This window comes from Gavia stellata, chromosome 10 (genome assembly GCF_030936135.1).
Source record: "Gavia stellata isolate bGavSte3 chromosome 10, bGavSte3.hap2, whole genome shotgun sequence".
Taxonomy (NCBI): domain Eukaryota; kingdom Metazoa; phylum Chordata; class Aves; order Gaviiformes; family Gaviidae; genus Gavia; species Gavia stellata.
This window is the reverse complement of record NC_082603.1, coordinates 29,919,352-29,933,674: the sequence shown is the minus strand read 5'-3', so window position 1 is coordinate 29,933,674 and position 14,323 is coordinate 29,919,352. Positions and strand designations below refer to the sequence as shown.

The 14,323-nt window shown below is 42.6% G+C and overlaps 2 protein-coding genes across 2 annotated transcripts; both read left to right on the top strand.

Annotated features, from left to right (window-relative positions):
- The first annotated feature begins 3,833 nt into the window (after positions 1–3,833).
- MAGOH (mago homolog, exon junction complex subunit) lies at positions 3,834–5,555 on the top strand. The gene is made up of 5 exons (XM_059822098.1): positions 3,834–3,927; positions 4,071–4,129; positions 4,333–4,443; positions 4,743–4,825; positions 5,414–5,555. Exons 1-5 carry the CDS (start codon positions 3,840–3,842, stop codon positions 5,511–5,513), a joined length of 441 nt encoding a protein of 146 aa, XP_059678081.1. The 5' UTR covers positions 3,834–3,839; the 3' UTR covers positions 5,514–5,555.
- Positions 5,556–6,812: 1,257 nt separating this feature from the next.
- On the top strand, positions 6,813–14,221 carry CZIB (CXXC motif containing zinc binding protein). Its single transcript, XM_059822042.1, has 8 exons — positions 6,813–6,856; positions 6,953–7,036; positions 7,667–7,723; positions 8,496–8,577; positions 9,078–9,109; positions 9,553–9,630; positions 12,960–13,025; positions 13,860–14,221. Exons 1-8 carry the CDS (start codon positions 6,851–6,853, stop codon positions 13,935–13,937), a joined length of 483 nt encoding a protein of 160 aa, XP_059678025.1. The 5' UTR covers positions 6,813–6,850; the 3' UTR covers positions 13,938–14,221.
- Positions 14,222–14,323: the final 102 nt, after the last annotated feature.

The following is a 14,323-nucleotide window of genomic DNA, read 5'->3' as shown; positions in this document are numbered from 1 at the left end:
AGAGAAAAACCTTAATTCAGAGAGTAATAAGGTCATTTTACTTGGCACCAAAACAGTAGATATTACTTCTTACAGAGCTATTTTACTTCTTACAGACCTATATTTTTAAGCAAGTAGAGAAAACTTACCCATATTGCAGTTTCAAGATACAAAAAAGGATGTCTTTTCTAAATAGCATAGCTTAGTATTAACATAGAAACCCACAGTCAGTTTGTCTCTAACGGCCACAACAGACTGCCGACTCAGCTGTATTTTCATACTAATTATCTTTCACACAATGCAGAGGCATAAAAATTAACATTCTTCAAAACTGGAATATAATTCTCTTCCCAGCAAGTAAAGAAGTAACACAGGTGTAACAGGGATCTACGTGTAAAGATCCACATCATGGAACACATTAAATGCTATCAAATACATTTTAAAGAAACATTTTATGAATTTATTAACTTCCAAAGATTATATTGTCTTAATTTAGTCAGTGAAAGTAGTTTCTTTGATAAGGGAATCAGTAAGAATTAAAGACTCTGTAGATGCACAGAAAAGCAATTGCATAAAATTCTGCATGTTTAGAACACAGTTTCACAACTTAGAGACAAGAAAAAGATCAGGAAAGAACCTGACTTACTTGGAATCTGTGGAAAAAAATTCTGTCACCCAATTCTCCAAAGTGTTCAACATTTCTAGTGAAGAGAAGAAAATAGCAGAAATACAACTACTCCAACAGCATGAGCAAGTTTTCAGGAAAATACAAACAATTCATAAATCTTACAACCTTAAAACGAAGTTAAATTAGGGATCCAAAGTAGGTTGATTTATTAGAGCTTTCTGCCAGCTTTCACTGACATGTGAAAAAAACCCCACCAAATAGAAATATTCGGAGCATGTTTATCTGATTTCCCCCATTTCGCCAAGCCCCATCAATTCCTCCTCCCCATAGGTCAGAAGTGAAAAATCATGTAAATTTTGCTCTTCATAAAACAACAACAAAAGAAAAAAAACCAAAAACCTTATAAACCAGTATCAGTATCGAGATTTGATATGCACATTGTTATATTACAGTCCTTCTAACACATCTAAATATGCTAAAAATGTGTATTTATAGAGATATTTTCTTCAGAGACGGAAAAATTACTGTTTGTTTATGTTTTCAAGAAGAATGAAAAGAACTACAGTCCATACACTTCTGTCTTTCACAAATACAACCTTAAGCCAATGCATTCAAGCATAGCATGCCTTTTGATTATAAATGTGTGAAGATAACCCAAACAACACTCTGGTAGCAATACGCTATCTATTGTAATACCATCAAACATGACATTGATTTTAAGAAGACAAAAAAACCTAATACACACACATCAAAAACCACTTTTATCTCACCCATAATATGCATTCATCATAAAGTATGTTAGAATTAATATACAGAACTCAAAGACAGTTGACAACGCCCAGATGAATTTAAATGCAGGTTCTCAGGATAACTCATATTCCAGTTTGCTCTTCCTTCCAACACAGTAATTTAAACAACAATGCATTAAGCATTGATATTCCTGAAAAGGCTTATAAAACAATGTAGACAATTACAGTAGAGTCATTCTCTCACAAAAAAAACTCTGAATTTGAAGTCAAGCCAGACAGTACTTAAGAGGAACATATGAAGTTTATACTTGGTATTACCTTTAGATTGAAGAACCAAGTTCATATAATAAGCAGGGTAATAGTTCTGCCAAAAATCCTTTAATCTGGTATAAATATGAATGTTACTTTTTTAGGCTCATGTTTTAATTTCTTTGCACTATGTAAATGTTAAGAAAGCAATTGGTTAGCTATTTCTGTATCAGTAGGACTCTTCTACTGAAGGGCCAACTTTTAGATATTTTATAGAATGGAAATTCATAAAGAACACAGAATGCAATTGTGAATATTCAAGCCCAAAGATACATAAAATAATGAATCCTTTTTCACATTTATATAGCTACTACCAAGAGTCTGCCTAAACCCAGGAAACTATGGCCAAGAAATCAGTAATTTTTAACCACCTATTTTAATTATAAACAGCCCTTTGAGATTCCAAAAGAACACTCTTTTCTTGAATGAATACACTCTGGATACTATCTATAGCCAGTTAAATTGTGAGGGGACTGGAGAAAAACTCAAAAATTTTACCAGAAAGGTACCATAAGTGACAGAATTATAAGACAGGTAGGTTTATTGTGATGGGAAAGATACGGGGACCTTTGATTCAATAGCCCAAGCCATTTAGACAGAACTCACCCCAGAAAACTTTCTCATCAGATGCTCAGGTCTGGAAAGGCTTCCTAGTGGTGGCTCCCATCTGTTTGCATCAGAGGGCTTTGCTAGCTGGTATTCTGTTAGTTTTAAAGAACTGTATTAAGTGATCAGTTTCAAGATAATATTCCTATAAAAGGACAATAATACATAAACAAATATTCACACCGTACATGGAGCAGCATTGAAAGTGCTTCTCACTGGACAGATGGAACAGCAATGAACCACATCAACTTCCTGTAAGTGCTAGAAGTGGACAGGCAGTAACAGAATAAGGTGATACAACCACATTAGATCTTTTTTCCATGGAAAATCTCAGGAAGAAAAGGAATAAAAAGACACACAAGTTTTTGATCCTTAAATGCTGTGAGAGACCGCAACTCCAATTTATTTTTAACAGGAAAAAAGGACTCCCCAACATTTCCTGCAAAACACTGAGCCTCTTCTTATGACACATAGGACTAATATGCAGAACAGGCTAAGTGCTAACTTCTTTTAATTCACAGAAGTTGAGGCCTTTCTTACCATAACTGCTCTAGTGGGAATATGGCAGCCAAAGAGACTGAATGTTAGGAAGCTGTAAACCGGAGGAGTTTATGAGGCTTACAGAAAGTCCTTTAATTGAATTAGCGTAACATCAGTCTTTGTTAAACAGGAGTGAGTGTAGTACGTGAGTATCTTTCACATGTGCCCAGGGAACAGCTCGGCTGGGTTACTGCCTTTGTCCGAGGGAGGCACAAAACTGCTTCAAATTCTAGCACTAAATGTTAATGTCTAGACTTAGGACTCTTTTATTACTACTATGCCTAAATATTACAAGAAAGCCTTTATTAGTAACAAGTGAATAATTTTCATTTGCCGCTTAGAAAGAAGTCACAAGTTTTAGGGCAAGGCACGCAGCACGTCCTTCACTGCCTGAATCGAGAGGCCCTGACTGACAAACCAATACCTGCCTGGGGACTTCGGTCCGTTTCAGCCGCGGTACCCAAGCCATCGCCACCGCAGCTGCAGTGTGGGGAAAGTGGATGCGATGATCAAGCACCAGCATGACTTTTTTCTGTCAAACACTGCAAACATTACTAGGAGAAAACAGCTCTGTGTCAGCTGCCCGGGCTCCAGGCACCCCGGGGGGGGCACCTGCCGAAGGCCCAAGCCTCCGCCCTGGGGAAGGCGGTCGGCGCGGCGAGTGCCCGCGTGAGGCGGCGCCCCCCACCTGCACCGCTTCCCGTCGCTAGGGGACTGGGCGATGTCCGGGCCGCCCGGGCTGAGTGTTGGCCGAGGCCCTGCTCTGCTCCCGCCGCCACCGCCGCGGGGGCCGCCTCCCGCTGCGGACAGAGGGAGCGGGAGCCCCCCCCCGCCCCGCCCTCGTGGGCCTGGCTGCAGCCACCGGCGCCCGCCAGGGGGCGGCCGCCACCGCCGCCGTTGCTGCTGCGGCTCGCGGCAGTCGGCGCAGCCGGCCAATCGGAGTGGGGAGCACGCTCCGCCCCGCCCCCGCCCGCCGTGACGCGCTTCGCCCGCGCCGCTGCGGTGCATGCCGGGGCGGCGGCGGGACCATGGCGAGCGACTTCTACCTCCGCTACTACGTGGGGCACAAGGGCAAGTTCGGCCACGAGTTCCTCGAGTTCGAGTTCCGGCCTGACGGTGAGCGGCGGGGCGGGACCGGGCGGGAGGGAGGGAGCGCGGCGGGACCCCCGGCGGGGCCCGCTCTCTCCGCTCCCGGGGGGACGCGGGGCCGGCCTACCGCTGCCCTGGCGGGGGTTTAACGCCCGACCTGTCTTCGCCAGGGAAGCTGCGCTACGCCAACAACAGCAACTACAAGAACGACGTCATGATCCGAAAAGAGGTGAGGGAGAGGCGGCCGCCGCCGGGCCGCTGCCGGGGTGGGGGTGGGGGTGCGCGCCTCTGCCGGCCCGCGCCTGGAGCGGGGGCTGTGTGGGAAATCAGCAGAGCAAAGCGCTCGTGTGGCGGTTTGTGCAGGAGAGAGACCCCGGCGGCGCGCTGGGTAGCGCCTGGGGATGTGTGTTCACGCTGGAGTATTGTTCGTAGGCTTACGTGCATAAGAGCGTGATGGAGGAGCTGAAGAGAATAATCGACGACAGTGAAATCACAAAAGAAGATGATGCGCTATGGCCTCCCCCTGACAGAGTTGGTCGGCAGGTTGGTGTGCGGTTTCTAATTGCCGCTTTAATTTTTATGTGTTAGCTCGTTAGAAGCATAACTGAACTCTTTCTTCACGTCAGTATCATTTCTAGACAAGAGAGAAACAAACACTATTTTAAAACCCGAGCAGTGCCTAAATGGCAGTTTAGTTGTGAGAGATAATACGATTTACAGACCTACAGCGTTCAATACCTTTGTAATAAAAACAGAAAAGCTCTCACCTCAGTACTGAAGTATTTCTGTAACTAATACCATAAAGCGGTAGTTTGACTTCCTATAATCTTCTATTTTTTCAGGAGCTTGAAATAGTAATTGGTGATGAGCACATCTCCTTTACCACGTCAAAAATCGGTTCACTCATTGATGTAAATCAATCCAAGTACGTACTCTGCTTTTTTCTGTTGCTGTTGTTCTTATGTAACGATCTATATTAGAATTTGATGATTACTTGTATTTTATATTGTTTCAAAGTACAAATCAGTTCCTGGGGCCACAAGAGCTCTGTGTTCCCGCGTAATGTACCAAACACTTTTAGACTCTGTCATTACGCACTGTATTTTCAAACTCACCGAGCAGCTCATGGTACTGTAGGAACCCCTGCTAGGCGTATTCAGAGTCTGAACGGAACTGTCGTTGGCCTGTCCACGCCAATGTCTCTGGGAGAACCAAGACTTCTATATTTCACCTAAACTAAAAAGACCGGGTATCATGTTTTGTAAATCCAAAGTGATGTTACTTCTTGGTTTCATGATAAAAATGCACATTTTGTCAAAACTTAAAACTTGCAAACTTGCACTGTAGACTGTTTTATCAATCCATGCAGGATGAAGCAAATCTGTTAACGTACAAGACGACCTCTGAAAAGTCTCCCTAAAGGCTTTGGGGGTTTTTAAGATGTTAGTTCTATAAACTGCTCTCTTAAAACATCAATCTATTTTTTTTTCCTTCCTTCTGTTGTGTACTGCAGGGATCCAGAAGGCTTGAGAGTGTTCTACTACCTGGTACAGGACCTTAAGTGTCTAGTCTTCAGTCTTATTGGGCTGCACTTCAAGATTAAGCCAATTTAAATTGAATAAACTTTTAAGTTTGTATTGCAGTAGGGGGGGGGGGGGAGGAATGCTGTTTCAGTTCTTTGCTATCTCTGGCCTGAAGCTTTTATGTATGTCAGAATGTTTTTTTTACAAACTGTCAGTGACTGTCTTAATAAAATGGTGAGATCCGTATTTATAACTTCTGGTGAGAAACTGACTTCCTAACACTTCTTTTATCATGATACGTTCAGGGTATGTTATGTCGCTTGTATCACACAAAGCTGTATTTCACTTCTTTATTATGCAGCAGTAGAAAATGGAATTAAGTCTGGCTCTGTGAAGTGAAACTTTTGCCAGCTGTCAAGATAAACTTTTGTTACTATCCTGAGTTGGATATTCTGTTGGCCAGCTCAAATACGCAAAACAACTGATAGCTACACATGATAACCGGTTATAGCAAAGACATATCAGCTTTGTCACAACCTGCTGCTGTGATTACCCATTGCCTTCAGAGCAGAAGTAGCCAACAGGCCACCTGGGAGCCATCCAGGATCCTCACTGACACTCCCATCCAGCTTTAGGAAAAACTGAAATTAAACACAATGTAGAATGTATTTAGTTAAGTTCTAGACTAGCAGATCTGTTGTGCAGAATTGATTAAGAGACTTAGAGGACCAAACATGTCTCAACTTCAAAGTGGTAATTTTTGTAATGCACTGTGGGAGACACCACAGTGGTCTGAGGCTCCCCACCGGCTCTGAGGGTGTTCCTCTGCCAAACTGTGCCCTCGCTTCCTCTAGCACCTCTTTCTGGTTTTCCTAAGTGAGTAGCCATTGCGATTAAAAAAAGATTGTGGTTAAATTACTTCTAAAACGTGAAAACATCTAACCCCTATTACCTGCGCCAGCACCTCCTGCTTTCCCTCCTCTTGCCGCAGGCCCCGTCTGCCTTTCCTGCCAGCACCCTCCTCCCCACAGGTCTGCCCCGCTTCCCCACCACCGTCCCGCTTTCATCCCCTGAACCGGCCGCCCCTCTCGCCGGGGCCCAGCCCGCCGCGCCTCCCGCCCGGGGCCGCTCCGACGGGCGGCGGGGCGGGGCGGGGACAGGCCTCGCCGGCGGCGCCATCTTGGCCGAGGGCAGCTTCGGCTTCACGTCAGCTTCAGCCCGGCAGAGAGCAGCGGGAGGCGGCCGCCAGCTTGGCTGAGGGCACCGACGCACGGCGGGGGGGGCGGGGGGGGGGGGGGAAGAAAAAACACTAAAACCACGCAGGTGCTCCCGCGAGAGGCGGGACGGGCCTGAGGGGGGCCGTCAGGGGAGTCCCGATAGTGCGGCGCCTCCGCAGCCCCGTGAGCTACCGGGCACCCTGCGAGGCCATGGGGGTAGGTCGGAGCCGCGGCCGGGCCGGACTGAACCGAGCCGAACGGAGCTGAGCTGAGCTGAGCTGACGGCCTCTCTCGCTGCCTCTTGCCTTGCAGAGGATCGGGCTGCAGCTGCGCGCCACGCTGGAGAACATCACCCGCCTGCGGGCCGAGGGGGAGGACTTCCGCTGGTACCTCAAGGTGCGGCGGGCGGCGGCCTCGGGGTCTTCGGGAGCGGGGAGGCGCCGTTCTCGGTGTTGAGAGCCTGTTGGGCTGTCCGGCGGGGCACCTGGCGATGAAGGCCTGCGGTGTTAAGTGTCACATCGCTCAGCTTAAACAGCCATGGAGTTTCTTCCACACAGTGCGAACAGGCTGCTACAGGAGCAACGGATGTGGTGGTACAAATATATAGACATATATACATTAGTACCCGTGTTACATTATACATTACCTTGCAATAACGAAAAGTCTTAAGTGCAGGTGTTGGTCAGTGCCTCCACTGGTGAGGTGGTTGGTAATCCAATATCCGTTGGCAGGTAACCCAGGTAAATGGCGAGATGCGTTATTCCCATCTTTTATTTTGTGACCGTGCTTTGTAACACGTTGTCCATCCAACGCGCCGAAGGGCAGACCCTCTGCGGCGGGCATACCCGCCAGGTCGAGTCAGCTCAGGGGCCTAACGGGATAGATGGCAACGATAACCTGCCTCCGGCTCCTCTCACTGTGAAAGAGTGGGGATTGTGAATCTGGAGGGCTCACGTAAACTCCTTCAGCTTTTTAATCCCTGATTATTGACAGCTTTAAATTCTCTGATTTATGTTTATTTTTCAGCTGAAATGTGGGAACTGTGGTGAAGTTTCTGAAAAATGGCAGTATCTGCGATTGATGGTATGTTTCCCTGTTGTAACCTGCATCAGAACAAAAAATGAGAAAACAAACCTGCCTCTTGCACGCAAGAGATACTAGCGTCAGGGATGTGATAACTTGCACTTTAGGTGAGATAGTATTTTAATAGCTATATGCATTCAGGAAATGCTGTCATTCATATTAAAAAAAATAGTTGGAGACTGTTAATTGAAATATGCCATTGGAATGATGACTGTAGGTGACAAAGTATTTACGTCTGCTTTGAAAAGCCGCCTTTCTGTAAAAATATCATTTAGAAACAAATTTTGAAGTGATAGCAGGATAAGGTTGAGCCTGTAGCATCTTTCTCTGATGCTGATGGAATCTTTTTGGAGAAGTTTAGGTAACTCAAGGTGAGTTAAGCAGGCTAAATTAGCATTTGGAAACTGAAAAAGCAGGATAAAATTTATGAGGCATAAGAAAAGGTTCTGTTCTTAGGAATAATCATCCCTTCTTGTTGCATACTACTGAATGGTAAGAATGTATTTTGAGGAATTAATGGAACATGCCTATATGGACAAGACATAACTATCCGTTAATCACTATTGTAAAACTCTAGAATAGAATTATTCTTTGATAATCACAGCTTTCTGAATTATAGATCTCTCTAGTTAAAAAAAAAAAAAAGCCGCCTTGCTGCAATATTTTTAGAAAGTTTAAGACCAGTGTTGTAAAAACTACTTCACCTTTGCAGAGGTTTCCAATGGCTCAGCTAGAGTGCAGTTAAAAATGTCTCTATTTTCATGGTTTTTAGGACAGTGCTCCCCTGAAAGGAGGCAGAGGAAGTGCCACTATGGTGCAGAAATGCAAGCTGTGTTCCAGGGAGAACTCCATTGGTATGTGCTTAGAAATTTAAGAGGTGTCATCCATTTTACACTTTTTCTCCTAAGTTTATTTTTTGGTCCCCATTTTTGCTTGACACTGTTTGTAAAGAGCATACACCAGGGATTTTTTTCCTTGTACGCTGGTGCTTGAGTTCATAACAGATACGTACTTGTCATCATGCTCATGAAGGAGACAGCAAGGCCTCCTGGTGAGTTCAGGCTTCTGCGTGAACAAAACTCATATCCGTAATGTCATTTTACAAAAGCATGTAAAAGTTTTTGCATTAGTAGGGGAACAAAACGCTGTAATGTAAACTTCTCAGGAGAAGTGAGAAAAATTGAATTCTACCTTTTGAGGGCCAACTGCAGGAACTGCTTTGTTACTTTGTTTCTTTTACTTTGTATAAGGAAATTTCTTTGAAAGAAGAAGCTGGGGCTTGGTTTGTGCTGAATAAAACCGAAGACATAATGGCACTCAATTTTACATTTCTGATTTTTTTTTTTTTTTTTAGATATTTTAAGTCAGACAATCAAGCCTTACAACGTAAGTTTCTCTTTTATGTAACAAGTGAAAGATAAATAAGCATTAATAATATTTTGAGGGTTTGCTTTGTCATCACATTCCTCTTTCAAGAGCACAAAAAGCTGCTTTTCTCCCCTGACAGAAAAGTGTCTCTTGTAGACTCCTGCACACAGTTTCAAGTGTAGAATAATCTGATACATTTCATAAGTAAAACACAAAATGGTATCACTCAAATTAGAGGCGATTATGTAATGGCCATATTAGTTTCCTTTTGAAGGCTTCCTTGTGACAGATTGAGAAATTCTAGTTAATTACCACCTATAAAATGAGCTCTAGGATTTTGGTGTCACCTGGGACATCAGAGTTGGTAGTACTGCCTTTAAAGCAACTAATTCCTAGACTAACGCTTGGCCCATCTCTTTCTCAATTAGATGAAAACTAATGGTATTCTGACTCAATTACAGGCTGAAGACAGCGAGAAATTCAAAACAATAGTGGAGTTTGAATGCCGAGGTCTGGAACCGGTTGACTTTCAACCACAGGTGAGTTCTTATTCGTGATTTCTCAGTTTTTAAAAGCACTTCTTATAGACTCTAGAGTGATAAAAGACACACTATTTGAAATGGTACTGCTCTTCCTGGAACATCCTAGACCACCGCAGTTTTCCATGCTCTGCACAGTTCTTTCTTTTACTTCATTTTACTCCAAAAAAACCCCACAAGCAGCTAACACTAACAACTCTGGTATTCTTTGTGCCAGTAAAATCTAAAATTAAACACACCTTGGAGTCATACTCTAGTTGCCTTGCAGGTGGCACAGCACTGCTCATTTGAATTAACTTGAAAGGTCTTCATTGCTCAGGTTATTGCAAAAGAGAGTCTTTCCCAAAGGGGAATTGTGAGAGTGCATAATTAGATAGCCACATTCAGGAGAGCACCATTTTGCTTCTTGGTATGTTTCAGAGCGTAAGTGAAGTTCCGGTTATGAACAGTCTTCAGTATACGGCGTTTTACAAAAAAATTAAATTTTCTTTGAGATTTGACATCACCAAAGCCATAGAAAATAAATATTGGCATTTTTCCATTTGAAACTTGATCAAAGACTGAAGATCAATGGCAGTTAAAGACTGTTGCAAAGCACACCTCAAGATTCAGAGTTAAAGTATTTCTTCAGGGCCAAGCCAGTCTTCGGTGATTCATTTGCTTGTGCATGGTCATGCTGTATGCAGGTTAACTCCCTACTATATTTAACCTATTATGCCAGTCGGATTAGGTGTAAATAGACTGACAAATATAAACCTGTCTTATCCTTCCCTCAGACTGTGACATTGTGCTAAGAAAAAGACCAAAAAAAGCTGATCCTTCAATGAATTTGGTATAAATAAAATCACCACTGCAGTGTGCTGCAGGAGGTCGTCATTCATTCATTCATTCATTTATTTAAGTGAAGCCCATCTTTTTGAGGAGCAGAATGGTTACTAGTTTATTCCTGTTTGAAAGCTTTGCAGCCAGACCTAGGAACTTGTGCTTCAAGAAAAATCTATGAGAAGACTACAAAATGTAGGGGATGTTTATAGCTCTGCATCCTAGCTGTGAATTTTATCTGCAGAACAAAGACGTCACAGCTGTAATAAAGCTTTTAATTTAATACTCTCAAAGTTTGGTCTGTGCACTCTATTGGAGAGTACACTTGAATCCCTGAGCAGATATTGTAGTGAATTTTCTGATGCCTAAATGAGTAAATATATAGACTTTTGCAGTTCCAAACAATTCTGCAAACTGCTTTATATTTGACATGAACCAAGCCAGCCTGGCTTCTCCACTACCTTAGATCTGGCTTTTGATTAGCACCAAACATAGCATATGGCCATAGCGTTACTGATTTTCTTTGTATTTTTTGATAGACATAATACAACCATACCTGAAGTCGATTTAGAGTGGCTTAATGCTTGCATGTGTTTTTTAAATTATAGTAGTTTTCTCAAAAAATCATTTGAGTCTGAAAGAGGAGAAAGTATCCTTTGATTCTCTAATACAAACCCTCTTTTCCTACCTAGTAGCAGCAACAAATTCAAACTAGGGACTTGTGTGTTCTAATAATGGGCAAGGACATTTTTTCTCCCCAATTGCTTATCTTTCTTGTTTAAAGTGCTCAAGTAGATACATCTGCTGCAAATCTGATACGTAATTTTTGGTTTTCCTTGAGGATATTTCAGCTCCTTTCCTGTCCTTGTCCCTCAAGTGCATGCTTCAACTGAAAAATGGAGGTTTCCTGATAAAATTCCTCGTAAACCTTCGTAAGCTTCTCTGCTTTGTGGCATAACCATTAGTTTCACCCGTAACAAACGCGTGACACTTCCCTGCCTTGGCAAGTCACCGGCCTTTTTGCGGCTTGGGCCTGTTTATGCCGTAGCTGTTGGTGCCCGGCCGGCCAGCAGGGGGCAGGCGAGTCACCGCGCGTCCCGGCCCCCTTCTGCAGAGACGGAACGAGTCTCTGCTCTGACGCCAAAGCCGTAAGAAGGCAAGTCCCGCTGAGTGCCTGGTACACAAGCTTGTAATTCCAGTCACATGGCTTCTTCTTCCTCGGAGGGCTGGTAGATATCTCCAGGTGACAAAAGCAAGGCTGCTTTTATTTTTCTAGTGTTTGTGCTGTACTGCAGCTCTGCATTTTTGTCCCGTGATGCTGATCTTGCCCTGCACCCCTAGCAATTCCCTTGAGATGGGCTTCTGACAATTATATAAAGGCCATATTCACACTGTGCCTTGCGGATAGCTCTCCTGTTGTTACGTCTGCTGCATTCTGTGGTTTATTTAAGTCCCAAGTGCTTATGCTTAGCCTTCCACTCAAATACCAAAATATTTTAAAATCATGTGGCTTACTTCACACATTCTTACACAGTTAAATGTCTGACTGGCACTAGTGGAGATTTCTTTATCAAAAATGCAAGTGTAGACCCCTTGCAGAAAACCAGGAAGAAGGTACCTTTGCTTTTTAGCCACTTCTTAATAAAATTCTGTAGTTAGAAATGGCAATGTAAGAAACCTGCCTGTATGCTACAGAGGTGGCTGAGATTTTTCAATTTGCTTTTAAAATTAGTAAAACTTAATTTACAGCTTGATAGCTGTGAAGCCTAAAATGAGAGAGCTGTTCCTATAGAAGATAAAAAAGAACACCTTATTCTTGTGCTGTGTCCCACTGATACACTCTTCCCTTTCTCCTGCTGTCCTTTCCTTCACCTCTTCAAGAACAGCAACAGTAACAACAGTGAAGAACTCTTCCCCTTTGAAATGATTGTGTGGGTATACTAATCTGTCCATTCATCCAGCTGATCCTCCTTTCACATAAAGCTTGCTAGTCACTTCTGTACCTAAATCCAATACAGGCTGCTCCTTCTCTAGTGTCTTAGATTCTGATGACATTTAAGCCAAAACTATTAACTTTCTTCCACATTTTCTTTCTATTGTTTTCTTGCAATGTAAGTTTATTATGAAGCTATTTTATACATAATGCCTGTACGGATTCTGAACACAAATTAAAGCTATTAGTAGTTGGATGCTGCTACATAAACTTAGAAACTCAGGTTTAACATTATCTAGAATTCTTGGAAATACCTTTTTGGCAGGAAAAATAGAGCAGCAGTGTTCCCTCATTTTACTCCCTGATTACTTAGATTGAATTTTCCCAATTCACAAACAGGGTCACAACCTTATACTGACCCTTAACCAGGAAAGAGCTGGACCATTCTTTCTACCTAAAAGAAATATAACATAAGTTTGTGCTGAGTTACTTTCTTTAAACATGTTTCAATATCATATTTATTATTTTCTTGGTACAACTTATTGTTAAAAACTTACTGTAAATGTGTTTGCAGGCAGGGTTTGCTGCTGAAGGTGCAGAGTCTGGCACACCTTTCAATGACATAAACTTGTTAGAAAAGGTATGTTGTCTTAGTTTCATTAGTAAATCTAATTACCTAGCTTGCTTTTCCTAAGTCACTAGTCCAAAATACACACCCTGCACACACAAGATTCTAGTTTTGCTCTTTCATGTAGGCATGGGAAGGTCATAGCTGAGGAGAGAATATAAATCAACTATGAACAACCAGCATTACTAACAGCATCATTTTAGAAGTACGCCTTTTATAGCTTAGCAGCTGACAAAGCAGAAATGCAACTTTTCTTTTAAGTCACTCAGGAATTCCAGAGAGCAAACACCTGGGATACTAAATGGCTGGGGTTATTCAGAGTGGTGAACTGATTTTTCTAGGAAGGTGCCTTCACTTTTTCCTCTGCGCAGAGACATTAAAAAGTAATATACTGTCCTTCAAAGCTCAGGATAATGACTCCAGCATTGCAAATCTTCCTTGGCTGTGAGCAAGAATCTCAAGGTCAAATCTGTTCCCTGGTATCCTACTTGGCAGGGATCTGCTTGTCTGCTTACCCACCTGACTAGGGTATTGTAAATGATAGATAATCCTTTCGTCTGCCGTGGTTGTTCTCTTGTCCACTACAGGCTGTGGACTACATATGAAAAAAAGATAATCATTGTTAAAATAAAAACACTGAGACTGAAGCTCATTTAAGTTCAGGTCAGTGCTCTTGCTTCTCTCTGATACCAGAACTTAGCTTAGTGACTGCACAGTGCTTTCCACAGAAATCTAAGACTGAAACTTTGAGTAAGGCTTAGTTTCAGTTTGAATTCCAGTCTGTGATTTAGACACTATTGCATTCTATCTTCTGTGACTAATAATGTGAAATTTTATTTCCTATAGGATTGGAATGACTATGACGAAAAAACAAAGGAATCTGTTGGAATCTATGAAGTTACCCATAAATTTGTAAAATGCTAAAGTTCATACCCCTAATAAATCTTGACATGCTTATTAATGAAGGAGCTGTAACCATCAGAGACTCGGTTTCCTCAGAGTTATTTTTCACATGGCTGCACTTCATAAATGGAAACCTAAGTTGTACTCACTGTCCCAAGGATATCCTAATAACATATTTTCCACAGAGGACTTTGAGATGGCCTCAGTACAAACTGAAAAGAATATATATGCTTGACTGAACTGTGCCATTTTCTTAACGTTGTCTTTTTTGGGAATATATATGGTTGTGATGGCCTGTAGCTTAACTACTGTATCAACAGTAACTACTTAGACAACTTTGTGCCTTAAAGTTTTTAATAGTCTATCACAAAGGAGTACCCACATTTGATTCTCTAACATAAGCAAGT